At 45.0% G+C, this 14,602-nt stretch overlaps 1 protein-coding gene across 4 annotated transcripts in view; it reads left to right on the forward strand.

Moving 5' to 3' along the window:
- The window catches only part of cep350 (centrosomal protein 350), a 48,731-nt gene that overhangs the window by 9,276 nt on the left and 24,853 nt on the right, over positions 1-14,602 (forward strand). For all 4 annotated transcript variants that reach the window (XM_080736004.1, XM_080736006.1, XM_080736005.1 and 1 more), the window contains exons 9-17: positions 1,641-1,757; positions 3,701-4,425; positions 5,028-5,134; positions 6,833-7,890; positions 8,223-8,367; positions 8,972-9,129; positions 10,584-10,773; positions 13,952-14,193; positions 14,320-14,483. In XM_080736004.1, the coding sequence (XP_080592130.1) occupies positions 1,641-1,757; positions 3,701-4,425; positions 5,028-5,134; positions 6,833-7,890; positions 8,223-8,367; positions 8,972-9,129; positions 10,584-10,773; positions 13,952-14,193; positions 14,320-14,483 (2,906 nt within the window). The remainder of the gene's footprint in view (positions 1-1,640; positions 1,758-3,700; positions 4,426-5,027; positions 5,135-6,832; positions 7,891-8,222; positions 8,368-8,971; positions 9,130-10,583; positions 10,774-13,951; positions 14,194-14,319; positions 14,484-14,602) is intronic.

Genomic DNA, 14,602 nt, shown 5'->3' on the forward strand with positions numbered 1-14,602 from the left:
ACATTTTCTAGTTCCGTTTTGTTGTAACATTCAATGGGGAACCACTGTCAACACAGCGGTAGCTGTCCATCCACTCCATTGTGCCATAACATGCCGTGAGTGTTCCAATACCTGAACCAGAACCACTGCTGGCAGTGCTCAGGCTGTTTTTCTCCAAGGATAAACGTCCAGTATGTTTGACATGCAGATTCTGACCGGCCGCTTAGAGGCAGCCTTATAGTGGAATGTAGAATGGCAACTGCTTGCTGCTTTAACCTGGTTGTAGTGGAGCCCTGACAGCTGAGAATACTGACCCTGGCAAACTCAAAGAGATGTCCCTCAACGCACGCCACGCATGCCAGACACATACTTGTGCACACACACGTAAGCATATAAACACTTTCCTCCTCTCTTTTGCTCTCTAGGACACACACACGCACAGCGCACACCCACACACACACACTCACGTCAAGAAAGAGAAAGCTTTATCTCAACCAATGCAATAGAGATCATCTCTGTTGTCAGGACAAATACAGGACATCTGTCAGCATCACAATAAGCCATTATGAAATAGACATGTCGGACAGGGGCTGTTAACAAACCTAACTTAAGAGTATTGCAGAAATACAAAAATGATGTGCCGTTACTAAAATATAAAAATAAAAAAACAGCCGGTCAAATAAATATATAACCATTCCTTCTCTGTCCTGCATACATTTTTTTTGCTTCCACCCATTTGTTCCGTGTTTCAGTTCTATATCCTGTTTTCTAGCCAACAAAACTGTTTTACTCTCTCCTCTCTCGGCCTGGTCTAGTCTATGCTCCTAGCAAGAAGTATAAATAGCTCTCCAAAATCTGTGATCTAGTTCAGCCCTGTGTTGGCTCATCCTCCCAACACAAACAGCTGCTTGGGTTGTCAGCTTCATTACCAGCCACTGCTTTACTCTGGTGTGCATGGTGCTGCAGTGCACACACGTTGCAGGCAGCGGTGGTGCTTGGAAGGTCAAATGAATTTGAAAGGCAGAATTGGATGAATTTGCATTCAAAGATATTGCTGTCCTTTTGTATGTGTTTATTGCAGATGTCAGTGTGTTCTGTGTTTTCTTTTTTTTTCGTCTTTTCTTCCTTCTTATCGTTTCCTTCAGCCAAAATTGATCCTCGTTTGAGTAATTTTGTAAACTCAATTATACTTAAATGTAGGTCTGCTTGTCTTTTCAAGGACAGTACAGATTTCCTGCAGTTAAATGGCTCTATTAGTGCTACTGAATGCATAGAGGCCTATTGTATTATTTGCATAAAAAGTATAGTGTATGTACATCCAAGTGCCCAGGTACAGGACAAAACAGCACATAAAAGAAAATAAGGTCCACTGTTTTATTTCAAGCAAACGTTGAACACAATAAAACAGAGGAGCTTATTTTCTTTCTTGCCTGTATTCATTGTATGTTCTGTGTGTATGTTTGAGGTATGTGCTTTTGCATGTGCATGCGTGTCATTTAAGTGTAACCATATATACGTTCACAGGGCAATCATGAACGATACAGAATGTCCTCTCAGTTGACGCACACTGTACAGTATTATGGCCTTTGAAACACCAGCGCTTTATTAAACTGTAGGGGTGTTAATTACCATGATGGTATGTACTCCCTGTGTTCCCACAGTGATCGGCCCATCGTCGTGGCGTGAGGGCCAGAAGTTGGTGAAGATGGTGCTGGGTCCAGCTCCCAGGCAGCCCAGTAAGGATAAGCCTCAGTCAGCTGACAGACTGAGTAAGACAGGTGGGCCTGGAGACCTAACAGTACACCCTCACTATCTCTATACACGCTACTACACCCCTGTCTTATGTTACCATGTTCATCGTTTTCACTGCACTTATACTGTACATACATTATCCATCTACTGTAGGACGTCATGTTTGAATGCCAAAAAAAGAAAGTCTAAGTTTATTGATTATTGCAATTTACAAAAAGAAAACAAAAACAGTTTAGCTAAAGTTACTTCAGATGTCCACTTAATGGTATTCTGGTGCTAGGCAGAATAACACTAATACAGAACAATCTTCCTTTCCCTAGTTCCTTTCATAGTACATCCATATTCTCCTCCTTTTTCCTGCACAGCTGTCTGTACTTGTGCCATTTACTGTCTCGTTTCTTTCACCTCTGACCTGTCAATCTCACATTTCCTTCTCCTCAGCTCTTTACTCTACTGGCCTGTTGAACCACCTCACACTAAGTTCAAACTTGGCCTAGTTAGAGCATGAATGGATTGTAAGTCAAGACTTAAGCATTTCTCAAATTAAAGCTGTTGCACCACGCAAATTACCTATAATGTACTCTAAATATTTACGCAAGCCCTTAGGCAGCAATAAAGTCTACTTACGACGAACACTTTTACTTCTTCAACAAATTGAATAAGACAAACAACCCCGTCATTGCTAATGCACTTTGCCATGGTTTGCATCTATTGTATATTTATGATGATGCTGACATTTACGTGAGACTCCACTTCAAAAGAGACAGAGCCACAAAACCATGTTGTGTAGGGCAGTGTGCAGGGTTACACTAGCCCTGTAGAAGCACATAGGTGATCTCAACACATGCCATAACGTTATCAAATGAGAGAATAACGTCTGAGCCTCTCCGTTTACTCCTCGTTTTTACAGGTTGAACCAGTGTTTATTTGATCGAATGACTTATGCCATTTCCTGCAACTTACAGTATGTTATTCCAGAAATAGTCATGATGCAACATAATGTAATAACCCACTAGTTAAAACTAACTAGTGGCTACTACGACTCTCTAGTGGACACCAGAACTTACAGTAGTTAAGTTCAGATGGTGCAACCCATCGGTGGTCCTTTTCACCATTCTTTAAACATTTCCTGTACTGGAGCTAATTCATGTCACAATCTACTGTGTTTTGTAATAGTTGTGGAGGTTATTAATTCAGTGTGACTGCCAGACAGACAACAACCGGCCAGCCAGACAATTATTATCAATAAATAAAGAGAAGAGCTAAAGAGTTGCACACATACTGTAGCCGCAGTCTCTCTTTCTCCATCTCACCAACCCTCTGTCTGTCTGTCAGCCCTTATCTTTTCCTCCTCTCACTTTCTCTCTTCCTCTACTTCCCCTCTTTCTCTGTCTCATGTAACCCAGGCCGTGCTGGCTGCCAGTGACCGGAAGTAATTGAGATTGACTGGCTGGTTTCTGGCTGGCTGCACATTTCAACATGGTTTGATTTCTCCAGGGTTGCCCGTAGTGCAGGAGGCCTGCATCCAGGGGTAGTGGCGTGCAGATGCTTCATAATGACTGCTGCTGTAAAAAAGAAATGTAGTTAGAGTTGCCATCCCAATCTGTCTCTTTCTTTCTTTCTTTTTTCCTTTTTTCTCCTTTTTTCTTCTATCTTCTTTTCTTTTTCTTTTGTTTTGTTTCCTTTTCTTTTTTTCTATCTTTCTTTCTTTCTTTCTTTTTTTTCATGTACAGCTAATTGTCATACTGACCCTTTGGCAGATCTCAATTAAAACATGACAGCACAGCAAACTGTAAAAAGCTAAAAACACAACAGGACACATAATAGCACATCACACACACCCACTATGTCAGTTTCTCTCTTACACCCCTGCTATTGTAAATCTGTAAGGCCTGGTGTGGTTCCCTCTGGGTTGAAGGAGTTGAAAGTTTTCCAAGCAGCCATACACTTTATTTTCTGCTCTCTCCAGGGACCCTGCATCGCTCCACCTCTGACCCCAGGTCAGATTCAAACCAACGATCCCGTCCTAACAGCAGAGAGAGGCCTCGCAGCAGCAGCAGCCGGGGGCGAGGCAACAACAGCCACGCCACGGCCGCACCCCTTCCTCCATCTGCAGCTCAGGTCTCTCCTAGCAGAGAGGTGTTGTCAGCTGACATCCAGGGCATCCTGGACGACTTGCAAATGGAGTGCCGAGCAGCCGAGGAGGAAGAGGAGAGGGCAAGGCAGAGGTCTCGGACAGAGCGCGGTAGCAACCGTGGAGGGAGAGGAGGGTCAGGGTCACGGACGAGGACCCCCGTCTCTGCCTGGGGGGCCCCTTTGGCGGCCAGCGGCTCCGTGCGAGGCTCCCGTAGCACCAGTCCTGCCAAGCGCAAACCGGAGCCCACGGACGCCGTGGAGGCGGGACAAAAGAAGCGCAACTACGACGCCGAGGCCGTTCGCCAGTACATCTCCCGGCAACAGGAGGAGAGGAAGAGGCGTCAGGCGGAGGAGCGGAGGTCACAGCGGGAGGAGACGGAGAGGAGGAACCAGAGACTGCAGGAGCTCTACAGGAAGCAGAGGGGAGGGGCCAAACTGGTAGCCCCGCCCCCCGAGGCCCCTGTGCAGAAAGGACTGCAGGAGACCTACACCAAACTGCTGCTTGGAGAGGAGGCCGTCCAGATACCACCTGCTGCTACGCTGACCTCTAATCAACTGGTAAATACTATTAATTAAGTCATAGGATAATTTCTTTACAAGGCATTGGTTGCTCCCTGAGGCCCCCACCATAAAGGAATTGATAGACTTGGTAAATGATATACAGTATATGTTATGGAACAGATCACTTTCTCTCTCTGCTTAGAGAAGGAGACATTTATTAGGTTTTGGTCTAATTGGGTCAAATACGTAATACCTCTGCAACCAGAGTTTGTGGAGGCAAGGATTGAGTGATTAAAATCACTGTCTTACTCATGTAACCTACTGTATTTAAACTAATGCTCACAGCTACATATACTCTCTCATGTCTTCGTGTATATTCTACTGTTCTTTATCTTTAATGTACACACACTTTTTATCTCTCCCAAATTATTATTTTAATTTTTATATCATTTTGTTGTTGTTTTGGTTTGAATGCATAAGAAGTTAAAAATGTATGGACAATGATACAATTACTATTACTTTCCCCAAATAAAGAATATAATTTTGTTTTAAAAAGTCATGATAATTAGGTAGGATTGCGTGTGAATCTAACACTGTCGATGTGTCTCTGTGCGGTTGTGTTTGTTCATTTGTGTGCACGCGTGCGTGACCTACAACAGAGGCCGGCGTACCAGCCCTCTGGGGAGTCAGACAAGGAGAACAAGCGACTGGAGGCACCCCAGAGCCCCTCCAGCAGTGACATGTCTCTGTCAGAACAACCAGCCAGGTTAGAACACACAACTCCAACATCCAGATCAACAAACTCTCCCACTCTATGGGGCGGCATAGCTCGGGTAGAGAAACCGTTATTAGAGCACGAAGGGTTCCCGAAGGTTTCCCAGTTCGAATCCGGGCTCCCCCTGAGTTAATGTCGAAGGGTCCTTGAGCAAGACTCTGAACCCCTAATTGCTCCCGGTGAGTAGGTTGGTGCCTTGCATGGTTTCCACCACCACCGGTGTATGAATGTGTGTGTGAATGGGTGAATGTAATGCACAATCTATGTAAAGCGCCTTGGATAAAAGCGCTATATAAATGCACCATTTACCATTTATTTATTTTACCATTTACCACTCTGTTGTCACTTTAACGTGTTAAGACCCGAGGCCGATTCTACAAATGTCTTCTAAATCCTAAAATACTTTCTGAAAAAACGTATGGTGCTATTATATCAGTGGTACTCAAACTTTTTCATGTGAAGGACCCCCAAAGTTATGTGTTAAGCCGCCCACCCCCAAAAGCAGATCTACAAGCTCGCAGCGCGGCATGAAGTGACATGCAAATCTAAAATGATACAGATGCTTTCCTGGTCTTAATGGATAAAACGGCGACAACAGAGTCAGTGACAACAGAGTCAGTTAAATCGTAAAAAAATAAAGAGTATTATTCTTGCCATCGGTCTGCACCGTGAGGTACATAATTACTAGTGACTCACCTGACAGTACAAACAGAGGAACTGTTTGTTTTCATACAGTCAGTTTCCATGGCCACCTCCTTTCACCTCACGAGTGGTGTTATGGACGCTGTGTTTTAGAGCAAGAGAAACTGAAAATAGAGGGCTTTGTATGCGAGAGAGATAGCACCTCTGAGGACTTTCTGTTTGCAGTATGCTCCAGGGTTTGGTGTGTAATGGTGCAATTTCAACAACACAAATCATGTTTGTTTTGTAGGTTGTTTGTAATTGGTACTCTCCATCTAAGTCATTTTCTCCTCTATTTATTTACTTCATGTTGGTGGTGGTGTTGTTTTTTACGATTAAGCTCACGCAGCTACTGTGGTTATTGATTTTAGCTTGGTCTAGCTTAACCAATATGAGAAACCCTTATAGTGCTCTGATTTTATGGGATTCATTTCACCCTTCCGGAGCCCTGATTTTCATGTTACCGAGACGCATGGGAATAGTAATTGCTTTGAAGTCCAAGCAGTTGTTGCATATTTCTTTCACTATAGAGGTTTGGTCGTTTAATTCCAGATCTGAGCTACAATGGACACGTTCCTTTTTAGATGTGATATATTTAAAAGCCATTGTTTTGAACTGGGATTTTGCTTGATTGTGATGACATTTAGTAGGGATGTCTCGGTGTCAGATTTTTAACACCGTTAACAACAGTCGCGCTCCTCGCGAATAATAACTATCGCATAGCATGCTGTAATAATAACAGGCTTACATAACACAACGTCTTAAACAACAGGCCTGCAGTGCATAGCCAAGTAACCCAACAATGGACAGTGGCTCTGTACAAACGATACACACCAAATCCCCTGCATTCTCCATTGCTTGTCATCTTGTTTAAACTGCACTGAGCATGCCTTCTTCCTTCTTGGTGGACACATGGTTGTTTGTTATTTTAATTTATTTTCCTTCCCAGGTCTTAATCACCTAATAGTTTACGCTCCCTGTTCATTCCTTTCTCCATGTCTGTTGCAGGACTGATCTGGGTACAGCGGTTCCCTCCTGGCTTCAGCCCAGCGTCCAAGTGGGTGCTGCCAGCGGCACCGACGGTAGAGCTCTGGCTCCCTCTGGTGGTGACCATCTCTTCTCGCAGCTTCTCAGGCTGGAGAGCAGGGTTCTTCCTGGAGGACACAACCAGCATCAGTCAACCAACGGACTCTCCAACAAGTCCAGGTCAATGTTGACCCCCCGCATCGAGGCGCTGAAGGCCACAGCCATGTCCCTTTCCAACCGCATAGAGAGTGAGGCGCGCAAACTGGCTGGCGAGGGGATTGACTTTGGTTCAGGGACTGCCGCAGACGCGAGCACGAGTAACCACAGGCACTGGGCAGACGATTTCAGCCCCCCGGTCCGAGAGACCGTCCAAACCGCTGGTACAGACACAGACGACCTGGGACTGAGGATTCAGAGGATCCTGAGAAGTGCGGGTCAGAGTTCATATGACAAGGCCACTTTGCCGGGCGTGGGCAACCTGCACGCCTTCGCAGGGCAGAACGAAAAGAGCAGTGCCCAGATAAACCCCACCAGGACACAGACCGCTTCTGCTGCCGCATCACAACACCTTTTCAACAGTCACTCGCATGAAGGGAGGAAGCCGGTCAATGGCCTGGAGAAGATTGAGAGAGCTGAGTGGTCCGGACAGAAGAGAGGATATGGATTTGTAGCGGAGAGAGGGGAGGTGGAGGAGATGGATGGAAAGAGGACGGGTCTCCACAACTCCAGCGGAAGCTCCATCAGCGAGGGCCTGCTAAGTGAAGGGAATCTCTCTGAGGACGACGCTGGTCCCCTCCACCCTTCCACCAATCACATACCGAGACCGGCGGATAGCCTGGGGGCTCCGGGCTACTGTGTGGACCAGAGACGAAGCTATGACCCCCTCTCCCAGTTCCAGAGGGAGGCAGAGAACTACCCGGCCCTTAGCTCCCCTTTCGTTACACGGGATGGAAGCAAAGCAGCTTGGGAAGAGCTGAGCAAAGGAAGCCCTCACAGCGTAATCAACATTTTCACCAAGAGCCTACACAGCCACCCCAAAGGTTAGTTTGTACATTAACCCAGGCGATGGTGCATGCACATCCAATCTCTAATCCAGGTGCTGGACAAACAATGATCAACAGTAAAAGTAAAAAAAAAAAAAAAAAAAAAGTCTGCACACAGCTTCTCAGCTTCACTAGTTTATTTCAATTTCAATCTTTCTCGATCTTGATCAGGAATTTGTTCTTGATGAAGATCGAGTAAGAATAACATGGGGGGCTGAGAACTAGAATAATTTGTCTGATTTTAACATTCTAAATGAGCATGTAGATGGTACAGGAAACTTCAGAAGGCTTGAATTTTTAACTCGTTGCTTCCCGTGTTCCATCCTAAGTGGCTGAGGACAGGCCAGAGAGGAGCCCTCCTTCTGTCCAGTCAGGCATTGGCCCTGGAGATGCAGCAGCTTATGAGGATGACTTTGTGTCATCCCGTAGCAGCGGAGGCAGCGGCCAGTCAAAGAGGGGATCTAATGGAAGAGGGTAAGCGGACTAAAGTGGACTTGTTCATAAACTGACCACTGGGGGGCACTCAAGTTACACACCTAACAGGCAGCTCAAACAGCCTAATTGTTGGGTGTCAGTGTATTGACTGTTTAGCTGTTTAAGTATTTATTATCATACATTTTGAGGTGAGATGTTACCTTTGCCTGGCATCGATCAAGTTGATTTCTGTAATACTTTCTGGAATGCCCATATTACTGGTGATAGATTGTATATTATATTTATGTATGCCTATATTTATGTCTATTAATAGTCACTTAAATTACACTTGCAGTGTCCAAGTGAATATGACTTTACATTTTCTGTTCATTTTTGATTACTTTACTTTACTGATTTTTCCCCCTCGGGATAATAAAGGTATCTATCTATTACTTACAACATTTTTATTTTCATTTCTGAATCTTAGTTGTATCTCTCTTCTCTTACCGTGATTCTGCTATGACACCTGAATTTGCACATGGCAATCAATAAAGATATACTGTATATACAGACCGATACATCTACATTATGGTCTAACATGACCGTAATATCCTGTCTCATAATAAATGATATCTTCACGTATTGTTATATCCTCTCTTGACAGTGTGAACAGTCACTTTGAGGAGTTAATGAGGAGGTCTCCCTATGAGAAACGGACAGGAGATTTCACCTCCCACCACTCCTCTGTTCACTCCCCTCATCTCTCCTCTGGCTCCACGTCTGGCTCCTCGCCCCGCTCCAAACACTCCACAGGAAAGAGAGGTCAGAGTCAATATTATTATTATACAGTATATCACTCAACATGCTGTACTGACGGAAGGTTTCACTCTGATATTGCAGTGTTCACGTTATTGTAAATCGCAAATGGCCAACATCACTGACGCTGCTGCGGTTCCCTAACACTCTTAGCCGTATCCGGGAGGCTCTCTCCATTCCGACATGTCGCCACTCCGAAATTGACTTCTTATTGTCGGAGTGGCGACACTCCCATAGGGGTTAGGTTTAGGGTTAGGGTTAGAGATAGGGTTAGTGTCGGAATGGAGGCATGTCGGAAAGGAGACATGTCGGAGTGGAGAGATGCACCCACCGTAGCCGTGTGTCCTCAGCTGATCTGATAGATATCCCCATATGTTTTATTTATCATTGAGTTGTCACTAGTGTTGTCACTTTTCCAACATTAATATTTAACTAGCCCTTACCCGTTCAAAGATATGAGCTCCAAAATTATGTGCAGTGTGTGGGTTATGGGATGTGCACTGTGCATACAGTATATGAGGGATGGAAAGTAACTTTAACTGGTGCTTGCATGATAATATGTAGGAGCATCAATGTAAGAAATACCCGTTTCGTTTAATGGCTACCCCCAAGCTAGATGCAGAATAGATAGTAGATACACCATAAAAATGCTAACATACAGCATACGATTTGTGAAAGTGACAAACGGGCTTCACAGTTATGTTAGGTGTGTTCATATGCTAATTGTGATGCGATTTCAGATCAATTGCTCCAGCCACTAATGAGAAACACTGTTTCAGACAGACAGACAGACAGACAGACAGACAGACAGACAGACAGACAGACAGACAGACAGACATTCGCAAAATGATAGTATAGATAGTTGTTTGCATTTGAATATTGGCCAATCAGTACACCTGTCCAGCCCCTCTAATCGTTCCAGAGGTTTCTTCCTTTCCCCGTCAAGGGTTCTTTCTTGGGAGTTTTCCCTCGCCCGAATGAGGGCCTAAGGACAGGAGTGTTGTTTGATTCCTTTTAAATGTGGACCTCTAAAACCCTTTAGGAAAGTACCGTTGATTACGAGCTGTTCAAATAAAGTTGAGTTAAATCTGATGAACCCAAAAAACGATCTCTTACAACCGTCTCTTGGCCTCTAGCTTCGGAAACCCAGGCTTCTTTTGGCGATCGGAAGAAAAAGAAGCCTGGGCGATCGCGTTATGATCACTGTTGTAGGAAGTTTAGAATTTCCCTAACCAATCAGATTGCAGAGAGCGTCGCACCGAATGTGTTGACGTCATGACGCAGCAGCGTTCTCTGCGCTCAGCAGAGGAGCAGAGGGGGGTGGGGGGGGGAGAACACATGCTATTGGCCGGAGACTTGCGGAGAGTTTCGCCACGCCCGCCCATCTGCCTACACAAACTGTCTGCGTTAGCTCAGAGTGCTTGGCCTCTAATGTCACGCTGGTTGACGTCTCTCTTCAGGTGGTGCGTCGGACCGGAGCGACGCCACTCTGGTGGAGGAGCAGAGGAGCCCCTGCTCGCCATCCTCAGAAGCCCTGTCTGCTGACTCCAGGAGGAGGAGCTCGGAGAAGAGCTCCGCCCACAGCCAGGCCAGGAGTGTCCGCTCTGACGGCCCCCTGGGGGGAGGAGCCTCGGGGCATTCCCTTCTAAGGTAAACTCAATGGATGAGGAATGAGATGGTTTTGTGAAGTTGACTGATCTCAAATCTCAAAACCTGCCTTTTCAGAGGCTTCTTGGAGGCTCCCATTCAACGTTCTTTAGAACCAGTGGTTCCCAAACTTTTCAGATCGAGACCCAAGAAAGAGATAGACGTTTGGCCGGGACCCAAACTAGGAAACGGCAGATCTACAAGCTCTAAACGCGTCACTTCGCACCGCATTGAGAGCATGTAGATCGTAGTGCAAAATGAGGGCATTTCATTCTGTTAATGTTTTTTGTTGAAAGACATTACTTCCTCCTACTCTCTTCTTGGAGAATGTGAGGGGGCAGACGAAAACCTTTTTTTCTCACTACTGCCTCCGCGGCTGACAAACGTCGCCACAGGTACTACATGCTGACTTACACATACAGACACATTCAGTACGTCGAGTTTAGTGATGTACGTAAATTGACAGACAGCGAGAGGACCGGACAGAAAGACGGACAAAACGCACGAAATCTCTCTCCCCCTCCGTTTCTGGTGGTCAACCGGCGGTTCATATGTATCACCAATAATGCCACTTCAAAGGGAGGGCAAGTGGAGATTCCTCTCTCCTGTTTGCCTCTGGTATTTCCTTCCTCCCTGTAAACCGTAGGGTAGCACTTTGTGGGAATGCTGGTAGCGCTATTGGCTTGGAGAAGAACATCTTACTATCCTTTAAGTGGTTGGGGATAGTTAAAAGGAGTGTGCCTTTCATGGTAAATGAGTCTTGTTGTTACTTTATGTTCGGGTACTGAGGTGATTTATCACCATGTTGGAATGATAAATTGCACCTTTCATTTTACCACTGCACCTCATAATGTTGACTGTGTTAAAAAGGAATATCTGAATCAACTAGTTGGATCGCACACTGTTTGCTTTCTAAAGTATTTCCAAGCCAAGATAGAGTGGAATCTTTAAAACGAATGGTGGGCAGAAAGGGATCATTGGAGCAATGGAGCATCCCTGCTGTTCTAATCTGATCCTCTGTATCTATGATCTATCACCTTCACTCCCCAGTACCTAATTACATGGTTAATTTATTTGGACATGACTAAGCGTTAATTATTAAACTGCTTGGACATTTACAGGTAAGGACGCCAAGTGAAACCATATTGCGGCTAGCAGTGCTATTGAATGCTCAAGGGCTTTAACGGCAATGCAGAAGCTGCCAGCAGGGTTAGACTGCAAATTGCTGAAGAACAGAACACTGGCTCTTTTGTTCCTATGGTCCGCGAGGTGGTTGGTCTGGGAGGCCATCCTCACTGCAGCTTAGGCATGTTGCCAAAGGAAGAAGGGAGAAGAGAGAGAAGTTGTTGGTTTTTTTTCCCGGTTGTGACATTCGAGCCCTCCAGTAGCATGTTTCTAAAGCCCAGGTGGTACATTCCTGCCATTCCTTCCAGCCTGTCTATCATCCAAGGTCGATTGCAAGGAACACAAAAGTCCAGACTTCTGTCTATTCGAGTGCCATTTATGACGCAAGTTGTTGTTGTACTTGTGTGCTGACTCAACAGTCTAACCTGATGTTATTATGAACAATAAAATGAGCTCTGTTCAGGAGCAGCACATTGATGACTAAGCTCTCCATTATGCTTTTGTATTCCCTACTTAAAATATTTGAGAATGTCTTAGCGTGATGGCTAACTGCATTCAGATTAACTGAGGTTATGTTAAGATTGTTGTATTTCACCAGGGTACCAAATCAGTTGGTCATTTGAGAGGGAAAAGAGGTGCTTTTGTGTATTCTGCTGGTCCCAGGGAGCAGGATGTACATCCTCGTCTCTCTCTAGACATGGTGCTTGGCCTCTGGACTGTGCTGCTGGCTCTGAGCAGCACAGTCCTGCCATTGATCCAGGTTCTCTGTGTCAGGCCCCGCCGCCCCGCTTCAGCTCTAGGCTTTCCAAAGCTAGGGGCCCCCTTTTCTTTATTGCTCAACCACCCTGCTGGCCTGTGTCACCTAACTACCGCTATGGAGCTTGCCACAGGCACAGTGTCCTGATTCAAAACAAATGTAAGAAATCACTAAATGTCTGGGTACGTAGGGCTGTCACGATTATGACATTTTACATGGCGATTATTTGTCACTCAAATAATTGCGATTAACGATTTAATTGTGTTTTTGTCGTTGACAATTATATTTCTGCTTTTAAGTTGCACATGGTAGATATGACACATAATTACTGACATATTTGACAACTTTATACTTAAAAAAAAAAGAACATTGATAGTGGAAATAGACGATCTACAAGCTCACAACGCGTCGCGATGCGACGCGTTGTGAGCTTGTAGATCTGCTATTTCCACTATTTTTGATCTTTTTATTTAAATATATGAACATTTTTCAACATGGAAACGATTATGACGATTATGAAAAATAATCACGATTATGTCCAAAAATCACGATTAGACGATTATGTAATAATTGTGACAGCCCTATGGGTACGCTCTCAGAGCAGAGAGCACCATAAAATAGTTATGCATTTTTTCCCCTTTTTTGAACTGTGCTCCGGGAAGGAGCTAAGCTCAGACATCTGGCTTGTCCGAACCCCCCAAAATGTCCGGGCTCTGAAGTGTGGCCTACATCTGGCCTACATCTTGGCACAAAGTGCTCAAAGTTTGTTGTCCGGGCTCTGAAGCGTGGCCTACACCTTGGCACAACGCACTCAAAGTTTGTTGTATGCCCAGGCCAGGGTTACATTGGCCAAGCTTCGCGTGGCACTTAATGAAATTAACTCATAAATAGCACAGCTCACTTCACACTAGGTGTGATTTTTCTTCTTCTTTTTTCTTTGCTTTTCTTTTTAAAGCAAATTCACAATTATTTGTCTTTAGTTCAAAAGAATATCCTAGATTTCAGCACACGTTACTTAGAACGGCACAAGAAGACCTGGAGACAATGCAAGCTTATGCTCAGGCATCCTCCTAATTTTTAGACGACATGCCTAACAGATGCATAATGTTCTGGGATGGTGTGAGAGCACTATGTGTTTGTTTTGTTGATGTTATTGTGGATTGTTCTGTGATCGTTTCATGTTATTGTTTGTGCGTTGTGCCTGAGGACCCCCTGGAAGACAAGATGATGCATCTCAAGGGGTTTATCCTCAAATCAAATTTCAAAATAAAATGTCCAAATATATTTTCCTCTATCCAGTGTGGGGCCAGATGGTAAAAGGTCCCCGGGCAGCATCCCTGTATTGGCCTCGCCTTCTGAGAATGGGTCTCCACCAGGGGCCAACTCTCCAAATGTGTCCCAGAAAAGTGCCTCCTCTGTGGGGATAGAGAGCTGCAACCTTGGCCTGGGGGCTGGTACTTCAGCAACCAAGGCTAGGCTAACTACTGCCTCTGGTACACTCACCACAGCAACCAGTGGCAGAACAGAGATCAAGAGCCCAGGTATGCAAAGGCAATCTTTGATGTACAGTTTAGCAGCCATGTCTTTGGATTTAATCTTTACCTATACATATTTCTGTTGACTCTCTATCAACACCATGTTCCTTTCCTTACTCTCTCTCTCTCCAGGTGAGCTACAGTACGCTCCTAGTGTGCTGCAGCACCGGATGACAGCAGAGCTCAACTATTTGGAGTCCATCGAGGAATCGGTACGGCAGCTGGGAGATGTGGAGAGGCTGAGGGGTGTGTCCATGGCTCAGCAGGAGAGCGTCTCATTGGCTCAAATACTCAAGGTGAGGCTTTTTATTAATAATGATCTTGCCTTATGATAAATTACATGGGATTTAACATGGTTTCGATATGTTGTGGCTTTTCTTTAGCGTGACAACAAGTTTTGTCCTACTCCACCGTG

Source organism: Nannobrachium achirus (assembly GCF_963921795.1).
Source record: "Nannobrachium achirus genome assembly, chromosome: 1".
NCBI lineage: Eukaryota > Metazoa > Chordata > Actinopteri > Myctophiformes > Myctophidae > Nannobrachium > Nannobrachium achirus.